The following is a 22,495-nucleotide window of genomic DNA, read 5'->3' as shown; positions in this document are numbered from 1 at the left end:
AATTCCTATCGCCTAGTGATATCGTAGCCATCCTAACATCATAGAGCAATGACTTACTCAGGTGTGTGTGGTGATGCTCGTGTAACCACCTACTGCACTGCAGCTTATAGCACAATTATGTACAGTACATAATACTTGATAATGATAATAAACAATTATGCTACTGGTTTATGTATTTACTATACTATACTTTTAATCATTATTTTAGAGTGTACTCCTATTTATTAAAAAAAAAAAAAAAAAAGCGTGCTGTAAACAGTATGCTGTTAGGCCAGCAGCAGCCTCAGACATCTCGTTTACCGCATCTACTGATTGCACCATTTTCCCTGGTGCTTGATTTAATCTTGTGTTTTTGTACAGCAACATACTGTGCAGGCTTATAGCCTGGGAGCAATAGGCTAACCATACAGTTAGGTGTGTGGCAGGATGCACCGTCTAGGTTTGTTTAAGTGCACTCTATGATATTTGCACCATGATGAAATCTCCTAACGACGAATTTCTCAGATCGTATCCTTGTTGTTAAGTGGTACAGATATAATGATGCCCTCTCAGGAATTGCTGCAGGTTCATTCCATTGGAATAGAATCCAAATCTTTCAGGAGTTGATAATTTTTTAGGTAAGATGATGCATACATAGGAGATGTTTTTTCACTAATTTCTACTTTCGTAGAATTTGGAAAATTTTCAGAAATTTTTAATATAAATAGTATATTCAGTTAACTGTTCACATCACAATGCTTAAAGAAAATCAAACATCACAAATATAAATAAGTTCCTCTGGGCATTTTTTTTTATTCCTTTTTAGTCTCAATGCATACAAAGATAACTACTATCTAAAACTTAGTGATTTTTTTCTTTTTTTAATTGGGGAAGGAGAACAGGACTTTATTGGGGAACAGTGTGTACTTCCAGCACTTTTTTTTCCAAGTCAAGTTGTTGTCCTTTCAATCTTAGCTGTGGAGGGTGCCATTCAGCTTCAAGTTGTTGTCCTTTCAGTCTTAGTTGTGGAGGGCGCAGCTCAGCTCCAGGTCCAGTTGCTGTTGCTAGTTGCAGGGGGCGCAGCCCACCATCCCTTGCGGGACTCGAGGAATCCAACTGGCAACCTTGTGGTTGAGAGCCCACTGGCCCATGTGGGAATCGAACCGGCAGCCTTCAGAGTTAGGAGCATGGAGCTCCAACCACCCGAGCCACCGGGCCGGCCCCAAATTTAGTGATTTTTTTAAATTCTCCTCCTTAAGCTGGCTTGCACTATTAAAAAAAAAATCACCTCACTCCACATTCTTTGTGGGGAAAAAAACAAACCAGTTTACCCATTTCTGTTTATTAAGGACAATTTCAAATGGACACCGAAGTTGAGAGAATAGCATAATGAAGCTCCACATACACGAAGCTTCATCGATTTCCAACTCAGGGCCCATCTTGCTCTGTCTACGCCCTAACCACTTCCCCTCCTACCAGTCAATTATTTTGAAGCAAATAGCAGACATCCTATCTTTTCATCCATAAGTATTTCAGAAGGTACCCGAGGAATGCAGGCAGCTTGTAGAACCTGGAAAAAGCAAGGACAGGGCTTCCCCCCTAGAGACATTAGTGGCTAGTGTGATTGAGGAACTGAATCTTTAATTTTTATTGAATTTTAATTAATGTAAATTTAAATAGTCACATGAGGTTGGTGGCGACTGTACTGGACAGCGAAGACAATGACAGTACTGTAGCTTTATGTTTTGTCAAACAACAAACAGAAAAAGAGAGAGGTGCTCATGCTTTATCAAAAATCCTCAAGGAGCAGTTTATGAAATAAAGAAGTAGGGCAGAAGCAAAGGAAAGTCATTCTTTAGGGTCGCACCCTCAACAAGTCCACATGGAGCTCCAGTAGACAAAGCCCGTCGGAGACATCTCACAATCCATAATGTCAACACACAGAAGGGAACAATCCATCATGAGTTAGAACCAGAAGACACAACAGAATACAGGTGACGGTCCCAAACGTCAGATGACAGAATTATCAGACAGGTACTACAAAATTACTATGCTTAAAATGTTTGAAGACTTAAAAGAATCCAAAAAATGAAAGAATATCAAGACACACCACACACACACACACACACACACACACACACACACACACACAGCAGACATATTTGAAAGAGGAAGGATGGGATTTACAAGGCTACTTTAAGACTGGTTTGCCCAAAATAGTAACAGTGATGAGCATTTAAGTCAGGACAGAATCTAGAAGGAAGTCCATTTCTGTGCAAACTACCTTTATTTATAAAGAAAAACTTCCCCATTTTGTTATAAAACCAGCACCAAATGAAGGCACTTGGTTGGGGGAGATCCTGGGAGAGAGAACAACCTGCCTCATCTGCCCCCACTGCTGGGAGAAATGGGGGCAGAGGTGACTCCCAGGTAAAGCCCGTGGAGGCGACCCATCCCAGGCTTCAGGAGGATGGTAGGTTGGCTTGCTTTGAGGGGTTGGGGGAGGGGGTGGTAGTAGAAGTAGGGGGCACTTTGGATGGGATCTGATTTGGCAAATGGGGTTCTCTTTTGTCCCCAGTGATTCCACAACGACCTCCCACGGCTAAGACAGGTTTCTAAAGTTAAGGCTGGGGTTCTCCTTCCCCCTGGGCTTCCAGGGAAGCAGAGAGCAGGTGACAAAGGACCCCCACCCCTGCAGGGCTTGGGGCGCAGGGAGGTGCAGCAGTAAAACAGCAGGAAGTCTGGAGTGAAGGCAGGGCTGCTTCCTCCTGTCTCCCTTGAAAACGTCCTTGTCTCCAGCTAGACCTTATTCCTCTGAGTCTTCACCCTGGGGAAGAGCTGAGGGACGACAGGAGCTTCAGACACCAGGAGCTCCCATCCCCTGATTCCACCCCCAAATTGGAGTCACCTATCCACCCCAAACACATGGACTGTCTCCATCATCCCATTTCTTCCTAAGGGCTCCCTCAGCATCTCCCACACCACTCTGGAATTCCCCGAGTCCCCTGTCACCTCCAGGCACCAGATGGGGCCTTCCAATCAGCAGCCTGCTTGATGAAATGGCATATTCTGAGTCTCCTACCCTGCCTCTCCCTACCTCCTGGCTGTTTGGTTGGGACCCACCTCCACCCATCCCTAAATCAAAAGATTCTTCTCTCCGAGGCATATAATGGGATCTTCCTGATGTCTGCCCCTAATGTAGTGGAATCTCCCTCAATTCTACCATAATTGTATTAATGAATTCTTCCTTACCCTGCCCAATGCAGTGTAAGAAAAACTTCCACACCTGTAAAATACAATTCTTTAACTTTCCTCTGCACTAAAATATATTTCATTGATCCTCTTGGCTAAAATTCTTTACTTCCCATTAATATAATTAGGGATAATAAAAAAAATTTGAGCATGACCAATCAAATAACCAGTAAGGCAATATTGGTACGTATCCCAGGAAGTACCACCAGTAAGGGGCTCTCCCTTATCGCCCCATTATTATAATGGGGTTTTCCTCTCCTCCCCCCAACCGACAATAGATTCTTCTGAACCCCCCCTCCGCCTATGTAATGGACTGTCCGTCTTGCCCCTTTTTCCTGTGACCACCCCTTTCCCCAAACAGCCACCAGGAAGCCCGCACTGTATCTCCTCTGGGCTCACCCCGAAGTAGTTACGGGGCACGTAGCCCTCCTGGCCATGCAGCGTGGCCCACCACCAGTCCGTCTCCTCCGGCCCGTCCCTCCGGAGCACGGTGACTGACTCGCCCTCCCGGAAGGACAGCTCGTCTCCGAACTCAGCGCTGTAGTCCCAGAGGGCGTACACCAACCCGTTGTACATCAGCCCCATGCTCTGCTCCACGTCTGAAACCCGAAACGGCAGGGATCCTGAGCGCCTGGTCCAGGGGGACCAGGTACATTCAGGAACACGAGGCACTCTGAGGACAGGGAGAGGCCCCAGAATTTGGCGCCTGCCCCAGCTAGGATTCCGGGGCTCATCTCTTCAAGTAGAGATGAGCCACTTGAAAAGTTGTGTACCCCTGTCTGGATAGGGGCACCTAAACTAGAGTCAGCTGCCAGGACTGGCAATTTCTAAAATTCGAGAACATTGGGGTGCATCAACCTGGGCCACCAGCCCCCGAGGCAGGGTCATTGGTCCCCATTCCCTCTTGTACACTGTTAAGTCCCCATGTCACTCCCAGACATACAGTCAGCGACAGCCCCCCACAAAGTGGTACAGTATCCACAGAGGACTCAACACCTCCTTCAGAAGGTACAGCCCTATTCCACCTCCTCCAGGTGGTACCCTCTCCTCCTTTCCAGATGGTGCAGTCCACACTGCTCCCCCTTCCCAAGTGATAGTCTCCAAAAAGGATGCATTAACTTGTCCAGATGGTACAGCTCACCTGAAATAGCCCCACACTCTTGGTAAAATTTTCATCCAGGATTTCGCCCCCTTTCCAGATGGAATAATCCACCATGATCCCTCTATTGATTCAGTCACCATGTTCCACCAGGTGTGCTGTCCAATCTCTACTTCACCCTCACAGAACTCCCACGTGGCAGACAGGTAGGACAGTACACTACCCGTGACAAAGGTGTAATGGCTCAATCCTCTTCCCCCCAGTTTACAGCCCTTTCTCTCTTCAGTGAAGGGTCCAATCCCACTCGGCCGCTACTCACCTGTAAGGCAGGTGTTACAGCCCCATGGCTCTCACCCACTTTCTACACAGCAGGCTGTTGTGTAGCCCCTCTAGGCTCCCCTCTTACAGCCTGCCTTACTCCAGTTCTGCGAGGTTCTTAACACTGCCCTCTGATACAATTTGCCCCTCCAGGTGTGCAGTACAGACCCTATGCACACCTCCGTAGTACAGCCTACCTAGTTCCTCCCATTACCTGGTTGGGTGATGTCGCCCCCCACTCCTGGAGGTATATGGTACAGCCTCCTGTCACCCTACAAATGGAAAAATCTCCAAGCCCCTCCGAAGAAACCAGTCAGTTTACCTGACAGCTGTGTAGTAATGATAGCTCCTACAGGTAGCACAGCCCACCTGCCCAGCCCTATGCCAGGTAGATGCTATAGGGCTCCCCATACACGCAGGTGAGAAAGTAGATGAACAGCGCAATCTCTCCAACCACTCTTCTCCCCACAGGTGTCCAGCTTGCATGGCACAACCACTATGACCCCCTCTCCCTTGAGGTGCCCCCGCCCCTGCTTGCATCTGCAGAGGCCCAGTTCTCCCCCCGCAGGTAGTCCTTCCCGCCTCCCCCTCCCTCTGCGATCCTGTCACATAGTTGGAAGGGCCTGAGTCCTCTCTCTCCGGAATGGCAATCGGCCGCCTCCACCTCCACCCCCCCACCAACACCTGCCAGCTGAGCGGCCCAGTCTCCACGACCTCCTCCCCCGAGAAGTTGCCCAGCCCTGCCTCGCACCTGCCAGGTAAGTGGCGCAGTCCGCATAACCCTCGCGGTAGGGGTCGCACTTTTCGATGGCGGTGGCACCATCGCTGAGCGTGGTGGCGAAGATGGCCGCGCCGTGCTGCACCAGCGCCGTGCAGATGGCCGTGTCGTTGCACGAAGCCGCGCAGTGCAAAGGTGTCCTAGGCGTGGGAGGCAGGCGTGAGCGGCCGTTCACCTGCCTGCAGGGGCCCCGGCCCGCAGCGCTGTCCCCGCCCCACGCGGGTCCGGGCTCACCAGCCGTGGCTGTCGGGGGAGTTGACGTTGGCGCCGGCCGCGATGAGGAAGTCCACGATGGGGTAATTGGCACCGCAGATGGCGTTGTGCAGGGCGGTGATGCCCTCCTCGTTCGGCTGGCTCGGGTCGTTCATCTGGGCAGACAGAGGCGGACCAGGAGGCTCAGTACCCGCTGCGCTCCCGCGTTCACCGCCCCACCCCACCATCCCTGCTCCCCGCAGCACTCACCTCCTTTACTGCCTGCTGTACCACGTCCAGTTCCCCGGTCAGCGCCGCGTCCAGCAGCAGCACGAGCGGGTTGAGACGCGCACGGCGGGCCTTTCGCGGAGAGCCCGCCTTCCGCAGCACCGAGCGCATCTCCTGGGGGAACACGGCGCGAAGTTTCAGGGACTTGAGGCAGGGATTGTTAATATATCCATTATCAGAGGGGTAAACAGGGGTTCAGGGACTAAGCGGCAGCTGCCCCAGCTCATCCAACTAGATGGGTTACAGCTGGGATTGCAACCTAAGGAGGTACAGAGGGCCGTGGCGAGTGGGGTGCCTCAATTCTACAACTTCTGGTTCCCTAGGAGTCAGGGAATCTGGTGATTTGGGAATCTTGGGCAGGGAGACCTGAGAGGAAGCTGGGAGACAAGAATCTATGATTGAGAACTTTAATATTTTACAGTTAACTCAAAATGTTAGTAATGGTTCTCTTCTGAGTGCTGTGATTTTGGCCTCTTTATTCTACTTTTTATCTATTTCCACCAAATGTTTATGATGTTTGAGTATTCTTTTTTAGAGAAAAATGTTAATTCAAAATATAAATCTGTATACCAACATATTAGTGCACTAATCTATGACTTTATGATTCAAATGATAAGAGTCTTTAATTTCAGTTTTGGTAACTTCAAGATTGAATTATTGAATTCTGTGAGTTTTCCAGTTTCTCTGTGGCCTGGACTTTGTGATTCTACGAGGGAACTGGACCATTTCAAGATGTTGTCATTCTTCCATTTGTGATTTTAAGATCCTAAGCCTCAACATTTCTTGGCTCTGCCCTCAGGAAGGTTTGGGAGTAGGTATTTTGGGATTTCCACCTGGTCCCCACTTCTCTGGGAATTGTTCCCCTTCCTGTCTACCTGCACTGAGTTATCAGGCCTGTTCCATGTGACTACACTCCTCACCCCCAGGCAAGATGAAGGGATTGGACCAAGACCAGCAGGAGACCATCCCCTGGGCAAATGATAACAGTAATAGTAGTTAACAGTTAAGTGTCAGGCACTATTCTAAGCTCCCTGTTAATATATTTAATCCTCATAGCAACCCTATGGTTATTCACATCCCCACTTTACAGATGATGAAACTGAGGCCCAGAGAAGCTAAGTGTCTTGCCCAAGATTGCACAGCTGGTAAGTGCTGTGCAGCTGGGATTCGAACCCAGGCAGCCTAGCTCAACACTTAACCATGACACTCACAGCCTCAGAAACCAGAGACTTCCTCTTGAACATCTGAATGGAAGGAGCTCCAAGTAGAGTCAGAGAACCCCATGGGCTTGAACTCAGATAATTTTGAGTCAGGGCTGGCTGGGCCATTTCTAGCCATGGCATTGGCTTGTTGAGATATAAGAGGAGAGGGCAGATCCCCACAGAAGGCAGACACAAGAAACTATGTGTGGCAACCAGTGAAATGGTGACTGCCTTGATTCAGGCAGGCTTTTCAGGTCCCAGAATAAACCCACTGTCTGCCAAGATGCAGTCATTATTGTAATACTCCAAGGTTGTAAGACTCCAAGATTCCTAAAAGGATGCCCTTGTGGGGGGTGGGAGGGTGGGGATCGGAGAGGAGCAGAGAAAGTCTCCCGGTGGCCAAAACTTCTGGATACCCTTCCATGTGCATTCTTTCTTTCTTCTGAACACAGGCATGCCTAGGTTAAAGGCTACATTTCCCAGCTTCCCTTGCAGCTGGCTTCCTAGCCAATGGGATGCGGCAGATGTGATGTGTACAATTTCCAGGTTCTGTCCTAAAAGGGAAGGGGCACTTCCATGTGCTAACTAATATACCCCACTTTCCTCCTATATTACTTACCATGTTCTGCAGCTGCTCTGGTGGGCTGCTCTGGGGTGGGGCCGGGGGTGGTATGGGAGCTGGTGGGGCAGGAGCAGGGGGTCCCACCCTGGCCTCGGATCCCTCAGTGATGGGAGACAGCTCTGGCTCAGGTCCTCCAGGCCCGCCATGACGATGGAAGAGGCGGCTGATGATCTGCTGGTACTGCTTCTTGTGGGTGGGGGGCAGGGCTACAGCAGGGCTCTGCTCCATGGATCCCCTGCGTTTGAGGGGCCGAGGAATCTCTGCCAGCACCCGTGCCACCTCCTCCAGCTCAGGTACCGACTGTGCCTCGGGTGGCAGCGCTGGCTGCAGCCGCGTAGGGCTGAGGGGCCGAGTTACAGCACCTTCATCTGTATCGCCAGCTTCCAACACTGGGGCTAGCAGACTCTCTAGCTCTGGTTCAGGCTCCAGCTCAGCAGGGAGTTTGGGGGCGCCTAGAAGGAAAAAGAGTCCCATCAGAGTGGGTTCTGGGGAGACCACCCCCAAGACTCCCTCCCCACAACTTCCAGAACCTGCAACCAGCACCTGATTTGCTCTGTGACCTCAGGACAGTTCTTTGCTCTCTCTGGGCTACATTTTCCCTGGGCTGTGACTAATATACAATGATGACAGCTCCCATTTATCAAGCACTTAGCATGTGCTTTACATGCCTGTCTTATTGAATTCTGACCTTACTACACTGTGAGGTAGACATGATTATCATCTCCTTATTACAGAAAGGGAAACTGAGTCTCAGAGAGAGCAAGTCAGTTGCCCAAAGCCACACAGTTGAGATTTGAACTCAGCTCTATGTGACCCTATGCTCCTACCATCATGATAGACTTGACATTCTAAGAATTTCCTCTCTTAATACCTCAGGCAGAAAACTGCTGGGACTAGAATCCTGATACTTGATGGTCTCTTCTCCATCTTATTCCTCTCTATCAGAGCTTCTAAAGCAGGTAGAAATAATAATGATCATTCTCTATACATTATTTCATTGAATGCCCATCTTAATCTATGCAGTATATATTATTAGTCTTTCTTCACAGATGAGAAAACAGAAACTCAGATAGGTTAACTAACTTATCTTGAGTCACACAGCAAGTCAGTGATGGAGAGGGGCTCAAAACCCACTCTGCTTAACTCCAGGCCCTCCATGGGTCTCACACCAAAAAATATGAATAACTGTAACTAATATGATAGCTATAAGCTTACTACTATACATCAGGCACTATTTTAAGGACTTTATACGGGTTAATCTAATACCATATCCCAATAAGACAGGTTCTATATTCATCTTTTACACTCAAGGAAATTGAGGTCCAGAGAGGTTAAGTGACTTGCCCAAGGTCACACTGTGTGGAGCCAAATAGTCTGACTCCAGGACCCGAGCAAATTCCCATTATTATCTGGCCTAGCTCTCTGCAGGGATAGTGACTGCAAACAGGTGTTTGGCTTTGATGGCTCTCCCTGCTGGGCTGGTCCCCAACTGTCTGTCCACCCTTCACCCAGCCCTCTGGGACCCCCACTGCTGACTCACCTTCACTCATAGGGGGCCAAGTCTGTTGGGGGAGCTGGGGCGCTGGGGCAGAGGGTTGAGGCTGGAGCTGAGGCTGGGGTTGTGGCTGGGGCTGGGGCTGTGGGGGCAGCTGGGGCTGTGGTTGGGGCTGAGGCTGGGAAAGTAGGTGGGGCTGGGGGGTTGCCTGGGGCTGGGGAGGCAGCTTAGGTGGAAGAGCTCGGGAGAAGATGGGGGAGCCAGGGAACACAGCCCTGCCAGCCCCATGTTCCCAGAAGGCATTCTGCAGCTTGAATATCATGCTGAGGGGGATGGGGCGCTGGCGGGGGACACCGCGGGGCTGGGGGTTGGAAGGAGGCATGGGGATTCGGCTGACAGGCTGCCAGCTGCGGGGCAAAGTGCCTGATGGCCCCGAGGAGCCCAGCGATCGGCGGTAGCTGCCCACATCAGAACGCCTGTCGTTGGCCAGAGGGGAGACCTTGTAATTTCGGGGCAAGGTGGCGCTGGTGAGGTTGTCCTGGGGTAGAAAGAGGGAAGGAGGGAAGGAAGAAGGGGCTGAGGTGGAAGAAAGACCGGGGGGAAGGAAGGATAAGGGAGGGGAGGGAAGGAGGAAGGAGGGAAGGGCAAAAGGTGAGGAGGTGAGGGAAGCCAGAGGAAGTGAGGGAAAGAGGGGAGGGAGTGGGTAGAAATCTAGGATAAAGAAGGAAGAACTTAGGGAAGGGTGCGGAAACTGGGGCCAGAGCCAGGAGGGGGAAACTTGCCCTGACCCTGCTGCCCGCCTTTGCCCACCAGCCCCCTCCCCAAGCTTCTCTAGTCCCTCACCTTGCTGGAGGCCCCCAGCCCATCCAGGCTGCTCTCTCTCCAGGGTAACAGCTGCAGGCCCGGTGAGGAGGGCCGCGAGAAGACGTCCAGGCCTGTGAGGCAGGAATCATTAGGCTCTGGGGATCGTCTCTCTGGCTCCCCCACACCCCCGGCCTCCCATCGCTCACGTTCATAGCTCGCTGTCTGTGAAGACTTCTTCTCATATGCCACGTCCAGGTCCGACTCGTTCCAGGCTTTGGGGGGCCGCCGGCGCAGCATTAGGTCATCTGGGGAGAGGTGGCGAATGAGGATCCGGGAGGAGGCTGGTCTCAGGCACCGCACTCACTCCCACCCTCCACGTTCTGTTCCCAGGTTTACCTTGAGCGCGCAGAGGCGGAGCGAAGGCGCTGCCTCCTGTGCCCATCAGGGAGCTCCCAAAGGCAGCCGGCGCGTCGTAGGTGGCTGGGGGACGCGGCGAGGGTCCGCGCTCGGGGAAGAACACCTGGGGCCCCTCCGCCAGGGGGCTGCCACGCGGAGAGCCGGCGCGGCCCAGGTAGTCGAAGGGCGTGGGGGGACCCTGCTGACGGAGAGGGCCCTGGCCGGGCCGTGGGGAGGGCGCACGGCCGAGAGAGCTGCCTGCGCCATCAAAGGCACGGGACCGGGGCGACGGAGCGCGGTCCAGGCTGCTGTATCCGTCGGGCTGCAGGTAGAGCGAGGTGCGCGGTGACGACGGCCGGCCCTTAGGGGACAGCGAGCTGTAGGGGAGCAGAGCCGGGGCGCTCTCGGAGCGTCCGAACGAGGTGTCTGCGCCGTCGCTGGTCGCCTTCCGGGAGGACCCGCGGCTGCCGAAGGGCTCAGGGACCGGGCTGGAGCTGTACCGGGACAGCTGGGGAGAGTCCGGGACAATGGGGTGATTGATGTCAAAGGAGACATGAGTTAGAGGGTTGGGAGGAGGAAAAAGAGGTCATCAAAAATCAACCCAGGGGAGTTGTACTGGAGCTGGAGATTCAGGCACAGAGAGCCCAGTAAGGGGTGTTGGGGAGCCCTGATATCAGGGCCGAGGCTAGCCTATACAGCGCTTTAGTGCCACTTAGAAAAAGGCCACTTTCCTTCCGAGGGTCCTGCTAGATGACCACTTCCACTGGTCCCCACTTTAAAGTGTCCTTAAAAAGCCCACAACTCGCACAATACTACCGGACAAACTTGCCTGGCTTTAAGGGTCAGGGTGGGGACTAGGGCTAGCAGGCTCACCCTAGGGGGGGCTCCGGCCTGCGAGCCAAGAGGCATTGGAGAGTCTGACCACAGTGACTCCAGCTGCTTGGTCAGTTCGTCCACCTTGGCGGCTGCCGTGTCCAGCTCCATCTGCTTCAAGTCCATGTGCTTCATGGCCAGAGCTGGGCGGGCAGAAGTAGTGGTAAGGACAGGGACCTCCAGGCAGGGACCCGCCTTTGCCCCCAGGACCCCGCCGGGCAAGCCCCGCCCCCTACCCCAGCTCACACTTGAAGTTCAGGTCCAGAAGTTCCCGCGCGGTCTGGAATGCCTCGCTGTCCATGGTGCCAGCCGGAGCGCCTGCGTTGCGGGGAAGAGCCTTCTCAGACGCCGCCCCTCCGGATCCCGCCCACAGGGAAGCTGAGCCTCGAGGAGCAGGACAGCGCCTTTACTCTGCTAGTTCCTTCCACTGGAAGCCCTATGCCCTTCCACTTCCCTGGCTGGGGAATGCCAACTCCTTCAAAACCATCCTGGAAGACTCAGGACAATTCATTCTCTTTACATGGCTCCTTGTCCATCTCTCTATCTCAGCCCTAATAAGACTTGAATCATTCCTTCAACAATTATCCATTGATCACCTACTATATGCCAGACATGATAGTGAACAGAGGATGCAGTAAGAATCACTGTCAATTACTGAATGCCTACTAGGGACCAGGAGACACTGTGCTAGATGCTGGGGCTATTTTCTAAAATAATAATTGTGCTGCCTACTGTGTGCCAGGACCTGTGATAGTCACTTGATATAGGCTAGTTGCTTGGTATAATGAAATAAAACAATCATCTATTGAGGAGCCACTGCCTCTTGAAATTGTGCCAAGTACTTTGCACCCAATAAACACCTCATTCAATGGTCAAAATCACCATAGTAGAAAGTGGAGCTCAGAAACATTTGTTCGAGGTCACCCTGCAAGAAGTTTCACACTTGGATCTAACTTGTTATTTTGGGGCGTTTCCACCAGACTGGAAGGGTACCAGAGGATCATTCAGCTTCCTCTCCCCAGAGTCCCCACCCAGAGGAGACCTGGTTCACAGGGACCCAGTGTTAACTGAAAGAAGAAGGAGGTGGCCAGTGGGGGTTGGGCTGCTGTGGTCACCAGCCCAGTGGGCTGGAGCCAGGCCACCAGGAACCAGTCAGGCCAGCACTATCCCCATCCACACAGTAGCCACCATGCCTGCCAACTCTGCCACTTCCTCAGGCTTCCCCGATAGCTTAGCTTTGGCGGTTCAGGCGTGGGCAGCAGGGCGGGCTAGGACATGCTGATCCCGGCCTCTGTCTGGGAAGCCTCAGGACAGAACCTGTTGGGGCTGGTGGCTCATTTGGGTGTGTTGTGAGTATGTAACCTTGGGTGATGGGTCCCCTTTACTCCTTGGGCCTATTTCCCCAATAGTGAAGGGAGGAGATAAATCAGCTCTTCTGAGAGGCCCCTTCAATCTCTCAGAGGCCTAGATTCTAAAAATGTAAGGACCTTGAGATTGTAATTAAAATTATACAGAGCATAAAGCCCTCAGCTTGAGAGCCTATTGTTCAAAAATTCTGAGTCCGAGATTCTGTCTTTGGAACATTCTAGAATTGTCCAATTTGGCTAGCCTAGGTTTCTCCACCTTCTTGCACCATGTTCTATCTATCCCAGGATCCCACTGTCCTAAAAGTCTAGGTGACTCTATGCTGTAGTGGAATGGGTAAGAGCACAAGTAAGGAGCCAGACATCCAGGGTTCTAATCTGGTGGCACCACTGGCCCACCCTGACAAGGGTGCCTCGGTTTCCTGATCTGTGTAACGAGAAGAAACAGCGGTCTACTTCAGAGGACTGTTGTGAGGATCCAATTGGCCAGAAGGTGCGAGAGCTATTAAGGCTCTGAGATTGAGGCCTCGGAAAGTAGAGACTGCAGGAGTCAAATCTCAGGTCTTTTAGAATATGATACACTGGAAACACTGTGTGTCTGTTAAAATATAAAAATTGAACAATTCTATGCAGCCTCCAATGCCAGCATTCTGGCAGCGAGCACTTCTTTCGGGGATTTCATGATTTCCAAATTTCTAAGACTCTCAGATCACACGCTGACATCCTCTCTGCCTTGGAGGAAATGCCGAGGCTGGGCGTGGGGCGGTCCCGGCGCTGGCGAGGGCAGAAGGGGTGTCGGGGCCGCCAGGGGGCGCTCCGGGTCACGGCCTGACCCCAGCCCCGCGGGCCGACAGCGCAGCGCCTGAGCTCAGACCCCGGGAATGCACGGCGGGCCCGGGCAGGTGCCGAACCTCCCGCCGCAGGGGAGCGAGGGCCGGGCGGGGCGCGAGGGCGGCACGGGCGGCGCCTCTACTCCCAGTCCCTTGCCCTCCACCCCCAAGTCCTCTCCGCCGGGCTCCTCTCCAATCCCAACTCCAGCTTCCCCCCTCCCTTCCGCCCGTAGCTCTCCTAAACAGGCCTCCTCTGCACCTCAGCCAGGTCCTCAGGTTAACAGTGGGGAGGCGGGGCGGGGAGGCTTCCCGCAGTGATCATCCTCAGGAAGAACCGGGTTACAGCGCCTGGCTGTCCTGGGAATACCCAAGTTGGAATCTTACAGCTCTGTGCGGACAGAGGCTGGGAGAGGTCCCACCCTCTCTGGGACTTGGTTTCCCCCTCTGGAGACGTCTGTGGAATGGGCTAGTGCCTTCCCCTCTCTAAGCCTTTACCTTGGGCTAGTTATTTAGCTTCTCTGTGCCTCAGTTTCCTCGTGTGTATAATGGAGGGATTAATACCTTCACCTCAGAGGGGTGTAAGGTTTGAGTGACATAATATAAGTAGTGTTTAGAATAGAGCAGGCACCAAATAAAGTTCACAAATATAGGATTCTTAATTACAGCCTTCATTTGCTGATCATTAAGATAACACGGTCTGGCACAGAGTGAGGGCTCAAGACAAAGTCATTTTTTCCCCCCTCAAAAGGGCCCTTTCAACTCTTTCTGAGATTTTAAAAGCCGAGAATTTTGACCTTTGGAATCTTGGCTTCCTGAGCCCTAAATTCTCCTTGTACATTCCTGAGTTCTGGCCAGAGGTCTTCCCAATAATTTGGGCACAGGGGCATGGAGAGCTATGGAAGTCTCCAGAGAGAAGGCCAAAGCCCAGGGTGTGAGCTGCCCCACTCTCCAGCGTCAGTTTCCCCACTGAGGTAGGAAGAAGTCATTCCCTGGGGAGGGGTCAACAAATTTCATTGGAAGTGACACCTTTGGACAGTTGCCTGCAACAATGGGAACTACCCGATTTACCTGCCAGCTCTGAGTCTGGCATGCTGTGAGTTCTGTCTTGGTAGCTATGGTTATTATTTTTAATGTCATCACAGGTTATCACCAAATGCCCTCCAAGTCCAGATTTTAGGAAGTTCTTCCTTCTTTCATCAGAGCCCCTTGCCTCCCCCACCCCCTTGTTTAATCCCTTCACATGACGCATGGGGTTGGAGAGAAGGGAGAGACAGAGAGGGTGCAGGCCCTGCCCTCCCCCTGCTTCAAGGACAGACACACACCTCCAGAATTAGCCTCTACCCCTCACTTATCTCCCACGCTACCTCAGGTCAGAGGGATGGGGGTGGAGGTGACATTTCTCACCTCGGGGTCAAGGCGAGGAGCCCTAGGAGAGAGAAGGTTAGTAAGAAAATCTGGTGGGAGTAGATGGAATCCAGTCCCCCAGAGAGCTGCAGAGGGAGGGGGACATCAAATCTTGACTCCCAACTCTGTGACCTCTAAGCCTTAGTTTACCCCCATCCTTCGTGTAAATGACTGTGTAGTGCCCAGCCAAGCAAGGCTCCCAGAATCCAACCCCACCTTCTGGAATTCTGTCCTGAGTTCTATCTAGAACGCCCGCCCTCTTCAAACCCCAGATGTTTCCCACCTCCATGGGGCAATCGGAGGCACCCCGCCTGCGCCAGGGGGCGCCCTGGGGCGTAGGTCCCTTCTCTGGTTAAGCAGGTCTGACGCCTCGGTTAATGACATGTTGGGGATCGCGCAGCGGCACAGAGGAGGTTGGAGAGCTGCCCCGGTCCCCCCCCCAGCCCCCACCCCAGAGCGGAAAGTGGGGCCGGGGGAGCGCCGGACACAGCCTCCATAGGGACCCCTGGTGCTTGTCCTGCTCCATTTCAGAGACCCGGTTTCCAGTATCCCCACCCTACCCCTAATTCTTCTCAGAGACCTACATGCTGGGTCAAGAAGGCAGCTAGCTGGAGGGCAGCAGAGATGGTCGCTCACTCAGAGCCCCAGCCGCCCGAACTTTCCATTTCTGCCCAAGAATCAGGTATCATCCACTACCTCAATTCTACTCAAGGACTCAGGCTTCCGAAAGCACCCAGTTGGAGGGAGTCAGGAGTCCCAGCTCCAACGTCTCCCCAGGACCAAGGAGTCTGAGCCCTCCATTCCAAAATCCCAGGCATCCGGGCCCTCTTTCCTCTGCTCAGTACATCAGGTATCCGAGTTCTCTCCTTCCAAGGACCCTGACGTCTGCGCACCCCCAATGCCGCCCTGGGACGCGGCGTCCGAGTCCCCTCCCAATCCTCCCAGGGACCCGGGTACCGGGGTCCTCCAGAGCCGCTGGACCCCAGGGAGGGGAGGAGTGGAACTCACGGATCCGGGGCAGATCCTGGTACCGGGGGGCTTCCTCCGGCTCCGGCTCCGGCTGCGGGGAGCAGAGGACGGGGCGGGGCAGGCGCCGGGAACAGGTTAGACGACGTGACTCCGGGTGGAGGGAGGCGGGTCCCGGAGTGGAAGGGAAGCTGAGGTCCCCTCGAGCACCTTGGGACTTGTAGTCCCGAAGGGGCAGGGCGCAGACTGAGACGTTCCCATTTGGATTCATCCAAAGTCCATTTCACAGACAGGTAGGGCGAGGCCCAGAAGCCGAGGGCGATCTGGCCACAGAAATAGAGTCCCGACTCCTACTTCGTTGTGGCTGCAGGAGATGGACTCCTGAGTCTCTGCCCCACCCCTCCAGACTCAGTTTCCCCCTTCTTAAGTGAAAAATTGGACACCACCAAAGGGGCAGAAGGTTAGAGGCATGGGGAGATTCATATGTCCCGCTCCTAGGGCGAGAAGAGGGCCTCGCTAAATCAGTCTCCCCTCGGGTCTCTGAGCCTCAGTCTGCCCGTCGGTAAAAAGGGCGGGTTGGATCCTTACAGGATTTCCCAGCAACAGCGCCCAAGGCTGGGACTGCAATCCCCAGCAGCGTACGCGACAGACATCGGGCACCTCCCAGCCTCGCGTCCTCTGGGAATTGTAGTCCCGGAGCCCACAGAGGCGGCGCCCGGGTGTCTCGCCCACGCTCCGGAATCGTCTCACGATCCCGGGTGGAGAGAACGCGTCCCCTTCCCCTGACGCTCCCTTCGCTCTGGGAAGCCAATCGCTCCCTGAAAGGGGAGCGCCCCAATTCTGGAGTAAGATCTGAAATCTCGGCAACCGGGACAGGAAGCGGCTCTGACACACCGGCCAGGAATGCAGTCGGGTCACCCTGTCTAGCCGCCGTCTCGCGGCTCCGCCCGCCACCCCCACGCGATGCGGTCCCTGTAGGATGGGGCGTGGGTGCGTCCCCCAAATCTGGGTCCACGTGCCGCTGTTTACACATCCTGGGGGGCCGGAAGGGGCGCTGGTCAGGACTTCTGCTCCCTCTCCCTTTCTCAAAGCCTTCGTGAATGTGCCCCACGCACGAGACTAAATCTTAGGGGCCATCTACCCGTCTCATTTGACCCACAAGCGTCGCTGCTTAGCCCGCGCGGCCCCACGGGTGTCTGGCTCTAGTCTGGAGGCTCCGCCCCGGGACCCATAGGCTCCGCCCCCTATATTTCCCGCTCCCCTAGAATGCAGAAGCCCCACCCCTGGCTGGTGCTTCACGCCCTAGGGAGGAATTACCCCTTTTCCTCCATTTTCCCACCCATCCCATTCAAGTTCCATACTTCCGAGGCATCTGTGCCTCCCTACAAAGGACCGCAACACGGAAAGCACAGCCCTGCCAACCAAGACTCTTACCTATCTCTTTAAGGATTTCAGACCAATCGATATCTCTGTCTCTTTAAGAGTTAGGTCCTATAAATGTGGCTGCCCCTTTAAGACGACGTTGGAGTAAATGATGTCTGAGAAATCGGGGGGATGACCACTGGAACGTGACGCGGCTCTACCTCCCGCCCCACATCGAATAATCTACTTTTTGGAGCAAATTTTCGGGAAAAGACGTTTTCTTCGCATGTATGCTCTGTACAAGTGGAAATGTCTCCCAGTTCTGCTCATAAAGCGAGCGGGCTCCGAGAGACAGCCCCGCGTCCCCGCGCCACATGGGCGCTTCCGGGTGAGGCCCCACCCCTTTGGTTCCACGTGGTCCGCGGCGGAGCCAGAGCAGCACTGGATGAGGGTTCTGCGTGTGGCGTGGGTATCGGGATGGCTGGGGCCCAATCCAACGGTGAGTTGCTTCACGGCTGGCCGACGGGGTGCAGAGGGTTGGCTGGCTGGAGGAGAAAGGGGCTCCCGGGAGCGTTAGGACGGAAAAAGGGACGTCTCCAGAAACAGACCTGCGAAAAGTATGCCCTGTGGAGGGCGGGGCGGGGGGGTCGGACGGATAAAAGATATCTTTAGGGGACTACCGGGTTTGGATCGGTGGAGTTGTCTCCGGGAAACAGGCCGTCAGAGAGGAGAGACCTTATGAGGGCATTGTGCCGTTCAAGATAGGACCAATGGATCAATAGGCGCCCTGGATTGGACCGGCAGGAAAGTGTCAACGGCCTCCTGTTTCCCCTGCTGCAGGTGCTGCTCGGTTCTCTTGTCCCCCCAACTTTACCGCGACGTCCCCAGCCTCAGAGCCCACTCGTTTCTCCTTGGAGGCGTTGACGGGCCCAGATAAGGAACTGTGGCTTATCCAGGCGCCTGTAGACTTCACCCCAGAATGGTGAGTGGTCCCATGCCACCTCCTGGGAATACTCCCCACCTGAGGGGCTAAACTTAGGGGAAATTTAGAGCGACTTGTCCTAAGGAACCCAGAAATGCTGCTTCTCAGTTCCTTTCCCGTACCACCCAAAGAATCTGACCAAGCTTCTGTCTTCCCCTTCTTTCAGCCTCAATGGCCGGTTCATACCTCTCTCTGGCTCCCAGATTGTGAAGGGCAAGTTGGCAGGCAAACGGCACCGCTACCGGGTCCTTAGCAGCAGCAGACCCCAGGCTGGAGAAGCGACCCTGCTGGCTCCCTCAGCAGAGGCAGGAGGTGGACTCACCTGTGCCCCAGTCCCCCAGGGAAGCCTAAGGATCTTAGAGGGTCTCCAAGAATTCTTATCAGGGACCCCACTGCAGCCCATTCCAGCAAGCCCCCCACCCCAGATACCCCCTGGCCTGAGGCCTCGTTTCTGTGCCTTTGGAGGCAGCCCACCAGTCACAGGACCTGGGTCAACCTTGGCACTGAGGTCACCAGCCTCTGGAAAGAGGAAAAAGAAGAGGCATAAGTCTGAGGCCTCTGTTCCTCAGGAGGCAGTGAATGGGCATGGGACCCTGGAGGTGGACACAGCTTTGGGGCCCGTTGAGATGGATGTGGGAAAGAAAAAGAAAAAAAAGCAACCAAAAGAACTGGAGGTGATGGAGCTGGTGGCAACAGAGCCCATGGCTGAGGTGTTGGAACCTCTGGGAATGCTGTTCCCATCCACCAAGAAGAAGAAAAAGAAGCCAAAAGATACAGAAATGGTCGAGCGAGAAACAGGGATGCTGGAGCAAGAAGAAAAGCCCATGGAGCTGGAACTCATGGTTAAAACTGAGCCTCTGGGAGAGACAGTCCTATCCCCCACCAAGAAGAGGAAGAGACAGAAGTGGACAGAAGGGACTGAGCCAGTGGAGGGGATGAGAATCGAGTCTCAGCTGCAGGTAACGATGAAACCACAAGAGGAAGCCATGCCGTCCTTAAAGAAGAAAAAAGAAAAGGGGTACAAAGTGCTGATGGAGCCAGGGATTGAGGCTATAGGGCCAGAGATGAGACCTCTGGAGCTCCAAGGGGAGAAGATGGAGCCTGAACTGCCACATGAAGTTGAGCTTCAGGCCAAGGCAGCTCTGACATCCACCAAAAAGATGAAGAAGAAAGAAAAATGGCCAGACGTGATGATGGAGCCAAAGACAGTGGTGCTGGAGTCGCAAGAAGAGGCCATGGTGCCTGCACTGGCAGACGACCTTGAGCCTCAGGCAGCTCTAGCATCCACCAAGAAGAAGAAGAAGAAGGAAGAAAGAGGGCATAAAGCAACAGAGTCAGGGATTGAAATGACTGACCCACAAGGAGAGATGATAGAGCCTGAACTGCCAGATGAGGGTGAGCCCAAGGCCAGGACAGATCCAACATCCACCAAGAAGAGGAAGAAGCAGGGCCAGGAAAGCAGGGTACCAGAGATGGCATCCCAGGAGAAGATACCAGAGCTGCCACTGAATCAAGAGTCTGGAGGGGTGGCTCCCACTGGACGGGAGAAGAAGAGGAAGAAGAAGCTGCAGCAGGATCCTGCATAATATCCTTCAGGGAAACTGACGACGGCAACTAAGAAAACATGAGGTGGCCACCTGGGCTGTCAGAAGGCAAGAGAAGAACCCCCTCCTGTGTACCAGCACACCAGCAGGAACCTGGACCAGGAAAATGCTTTATTGTTACACAGAGGATCTCCTTGGCAGCTGAGGTCATTAGGGCACTTTCAGGAAGGGCTCATGTAGGACATCAAATAGTCTCCGGGCCTGGGTTGGGGGGGAAGAAAAAAAAGCAACCAGTCATTAAATGAGTCATTTGTTTGGTATATTGGAGTGGGTTTTGGTTCTTTTTCCTCCCAGCCTGGAGGGGGCTCTGAGGACTAGGAGAGAAGTAGCCCAATCTGGATTCTCTCCCATGCTGGCTGTGTGAGGTTGGGCTGGTCCCTACCCTCTCTGGGCCTTGATTTTCCCCATCTGTAGGAGAGACACTGTGGGCCTTCTGAAACCTTAGAACTTTGGGATCTGGGCTCCCATTTATTTGGGGCCCCCTCCTGCCCCTGACCTGTTAAGCCCATTCCCAAAGCTCTTACCTTCTGGGGCCCCAGGCCTGGGCACAAAGTCAGATCTTCCCGAGATGCAGCTATGAGCTGTTCCAGAGACTGAGGAAGATGGGAGCGAAGGGTCAGGGGAGGTGAGCACAAAACTCTACCCTGCCCCAGCTGATCAGGGATCTAAGATATCCCTAGAAGGAGGTGAGGTCCTGTGGAATGGCAGGGGAAGCAGGAAGGATGGCGGGGGGGGGGCGGGGGCAGGGAGGTAGAAGGGAAAAGGTAGGGGGGATTCCTCAAAAAGGCAAGGGGGTAGAAATGCCTGTCTCGAAAAGGTAATTGTTCCTTACCCCAAAAGTAGCCAGGAGGGTCTGACTGTCCGTTTTGTTGACTGACTTCACGGTGGTCAGACATTCAGTCACCTGGAAGGGGAGGAGACAGAGATATGTGCACAGGGCTGAGCCTGTGAGGGCAGTGTTGGGTCACTGTTGTGTCCCCAGACTGCCGTGCATGCAGAAGGCGCTCAATAAATGCCTTTTGAACTGATTAAAAGGTCATCTCAGAGTGACCTGGAAGTAGCTGAAAGGGTGTTAGTCACATGACAAGATAAATACCCTTTATCTCAACGAGGTTCTGCCCAGGGGAAAATGAGGCTTGAATCGGACCTGGGTTCAAAACTAGACTCCTGCTTTCATCCTGTGAGGCCTGGGCACAGGAACTGACCTTTCTGGGCCTCCATTTTCAGGCAAGTGGGGGTCCTAATAGTACATACCTTAGGGGTGGCTGCAGACATCCACCGTTACTCTTATCATGTGAGCCCAGAGTCAACAATTCAGCAAATACTACCTGAGTACCCACTGAGTGCTGGGTGGTGCTGGGGACACAGCAGCCACCGAGACATCCCTGTCCTCCTGGAGCTCCCAGTCCAGTGCGGGAAACAGATCAGTTCCTGTCAGGGGTGACCTGACCGGCAGGGCTGGGATTGGGGGGAGTCCAGGGGGGACATCTGGCCTGGGGATCAGGGAGGGCTTCCTGGAGAAGGGTGCATCAGATGTGAAAGATGGGATTAGATAATCAGGCAGAGGGAAGAGAATGAGCACATACTTAGAGGAGTTAGCTAGGCCTGGGAGAAGTGACCGAATATGAGGGCAGGGGTGAACAGGGCTGCTGGGCCACATAGGCAGGGCCTGGTAGAGCACAGCAAAAAGGTTGGGCTTTCTCTGAGGGCACTGGGAGCCCATGGAAGGGTTTTCAGCTGGTGAGGGCAAGACCAGGTTTGTGCTTGGGAAGACCCCTCTAGCTACTATTCAGGTAGAAGACGGAAGACTGGAAGCTGAGGCTGGGCTTGTGGAGAAGTATGACTTGAGATCGGGACTGGAGTTCAAACACACAGGAAGGAGCTGGGGGGAAGCCCAGGCAGGGGGGTGAGGTGGCCTCACCCGGGAGACGAAGTCCTGCTCCAGTTTCTCCATCAGGAGGTCTGCTGGCTTCTGCTCGTAGGCCTTGTAGGTCTCCAGGTACCGCCCGGCCTCCTCGGGGCTGGAGAGGACATTCAGGTCAGGCGGGGTGAGGAAGGGTCATGTTTTAGATTGATTTCATTATGGGGGTAGTAATTGCTGACACGAAAGATTCCAAACTCTTAATACATAGTTTCCTCTAAACATCCTTGGGCCATATCTCCTGCTGGGTGCATCTTACACATCTTTTCTGGCTAAGGGCCAGAGCTCGGCAGCCTGACCAGTTGGGTTCAGGCCCAGCTTCCTACCTGAGTGACCCTGGGCGAGTGATTTTAATCTCTGCGCCTCAGTTTCCTCATCTGTAATGTGGGGTGGATGGAAGAACTGACAAATAAGTCAACGCTCTGTAAGTGCCTGGCACTTAGAAGCCTGTTTTATGAACTGTTAGTGATTCTAGAAGGGACGTCAGCGCTGGGTTGTCCATACTGGATTTGAGAGGGAGGAAACCCAGACATGTTGTTTCTTTTCCCAACTACAGGAAAAAAACCTCAGCAACATTCAGCTTCCCACTACCAAGAAAAACAGCTTCTGAAGGTTTTATATATCCCACCTTCAGAAGGAAAGCTCCGGGTGCTGACTGCTGAATATTTTTCAGCAAGGAATACAATTTAATAATCACCAGTTTTCACATTAGGCACCTTTATTTTTGACATGTAATTAACTGTTTCAAAGGTAGTGGAAACAAC

The 22,495-nt window shown here is 53.5% G+C and overlaps 3 protein-coding genes across 14 annotated transcripts in view; 1 reads left to right on the top strand and 2 right to left on the bottom strand.

The window, feature by feature from the left end:
• Window positions 1–1,256: 1,256 nt before the first annotated feature.
• Window positions 1,257–17,344, bottom strand: PPP1R13L (protein phosphatase 1 regulatory subunit 13 like). 7 transcript variants are annotated; one of them, XM_019754857.3, is made up of 14 exons: window positions 15,905–16,018; window positions 14,897–14,918; window positions 11,545–11,616; window positions 11,299–11,441; window positions 10,426–10,933; window positions 10,236–10,334; window positions 10,069–10,160; window positions 9,271–9,763; window positions 7,728–8,182; window positions 5,889–6,020; window positions 5,661–5,794; window positions 5,400–5,566; window positions 3,631–3,830; window positions 1,257–2,817 (listed from the first exon to the last, which is right to left on the bottom strand). In XM_019754857.3, the coding sequence occupies exons 3-14, from the start codon at window positions 11,597–11,599 to the stop codon at window positions 2,779–2,781; spliced, it is 2,517 nt and encodes an 838-aa protein (XP_019610416.3). In that variant the 5' UTR covers window positions 11,600–11,616; window positions 14,897–14,918; window positions 15,905–16,018; the 3' UTR covers window positions 1,257–2,778. The 7 variants fall into 7 exon arrangements, with proteins under 7 accessions (XP_019610416.3, XP_019610414.3, XP_019610417.3 ...); XM_019754855.3 differs by having other exon boundaries at window positions 14,857–14,918; window positions 15,905–16,012; XM_019754858.3 differs by lacking the exons at window positions 14,897–14,918; window positions 15,905–16,018 and adding an exon at window positions 17,297–17,344.
• POLR1G (RNA polymerase I subunit G) lies at window positions 16,714–20,070 on the top strand. The gene is made up of 4 exons (XM_019754859.3): window positions 16,714–16,852; window positions 17,345–17,723; window positions 18,065–18,206; window positions 18,373–20,070. The coding sequence occupies exons 2-4, from the start codon at window positions 17,534–17,536 to the stop codon at window positions 19,790–19,792; spliced, it is 1,752 nt and encodes a 583-aa protein (XP_019610418.3). The 5' UTR covers window positions 16,714–16,852; window positions 17,345–17,533; the 3' UTR covers window positions 19,793–20,070.
• The window catches only part of ERCC1 (ERCC excision repair 1, endonuclease non-catalytic subunit), a 14,119-nt gene continuing 11,530 nt past the window's right edge, over window positions 19,907–22,495 (bottom strand). For 5 of the 6 annotated variants that reach the window (XM_019754863.3, XM_019754860.3, XM_019754861.3 and 2 more), the window contains exons 7-10: window positions 21,732–21,831; window positions 20,643–20,714; window positions 20,335–20,403; window positions 19,907–20,011 (exon numbers count right to left, since the gene is read on the bottom strand). In XM_019754863.3, coding sequence (XP_019610422.3) covers window positions 19,961–20,011; window positions 20,335–20,403; window positions 20,643–20,714; window positions 21,732–21,831 — 292 coding nt within the window. In that variant the 3' untranslated portion in view covers window positions 19,907–19,960. The other variant, XM_074314143.2, reaches the window with a different exon arrangement.

Source organism: Rhinolophus sinicus, chromosome 8, assembly GCF_057876585.1.
Source record: "Rhinolophus sinicus isolate RSI-liver-muscle chromosome 8, RSI-T2T, whole genome shotgun sequence".
NCBI lineage: Eukaryota > Metazoa > Chordata > Mammalia > Chiroptera > Rhinolophidae > Rhinolophus > Rhinolophus sinicus.
The sequence above is the reverse complement of the archived record's forward strand: the minus strand, read 5'-3'. Positions and strand labels throughout refer to the sequence as shown.

Coding starts and splice junctions, on each gene's coding strand:
- PPP1R13L (XM_088800102.1), bottom strand. CDS start 16,133: ATGAATCCAAATGGGAACGTCTCAGTCTGCGCCCTGCCCCTTCGGGAC. Junction 3,831..5,399: donor CTGCGCCACTTACCTGGCAG/GTGCGAGGCAGG, acceptor TTCGGGTTTCAG/ACGTGGAGCAGAGCATGGGG. Junction 2,818..3,630: donor TGCCCCGTAACTACTTCGGG/GTGAGCCCAGAG, acceptor GTCGTCCCTCAG/CTCTTCCCCAGGGTGAAGAC.
- POLR1G (XM_019754859.3), top strand. CDS start 17,534: ATGTCTCCCAGTTCTGCTCATAAAGCGAGCGGGCTCCGAGAGACAGCC. Junction 17,724..18,064: donor GGCTGGGGCCCAATCCAACG/GTGAGTTGCTTC, acceptor CCCCTGCTGCAG/GTGCTGCTCGGTTCTCTTGT. Junction 18,207..18,372: donor GTAGACTTCACCCCAGAATG/GTGAGTGGTCCC, acceptor CCCTTCTTTCAG/CCTCAATGGCCGGTTCATAC.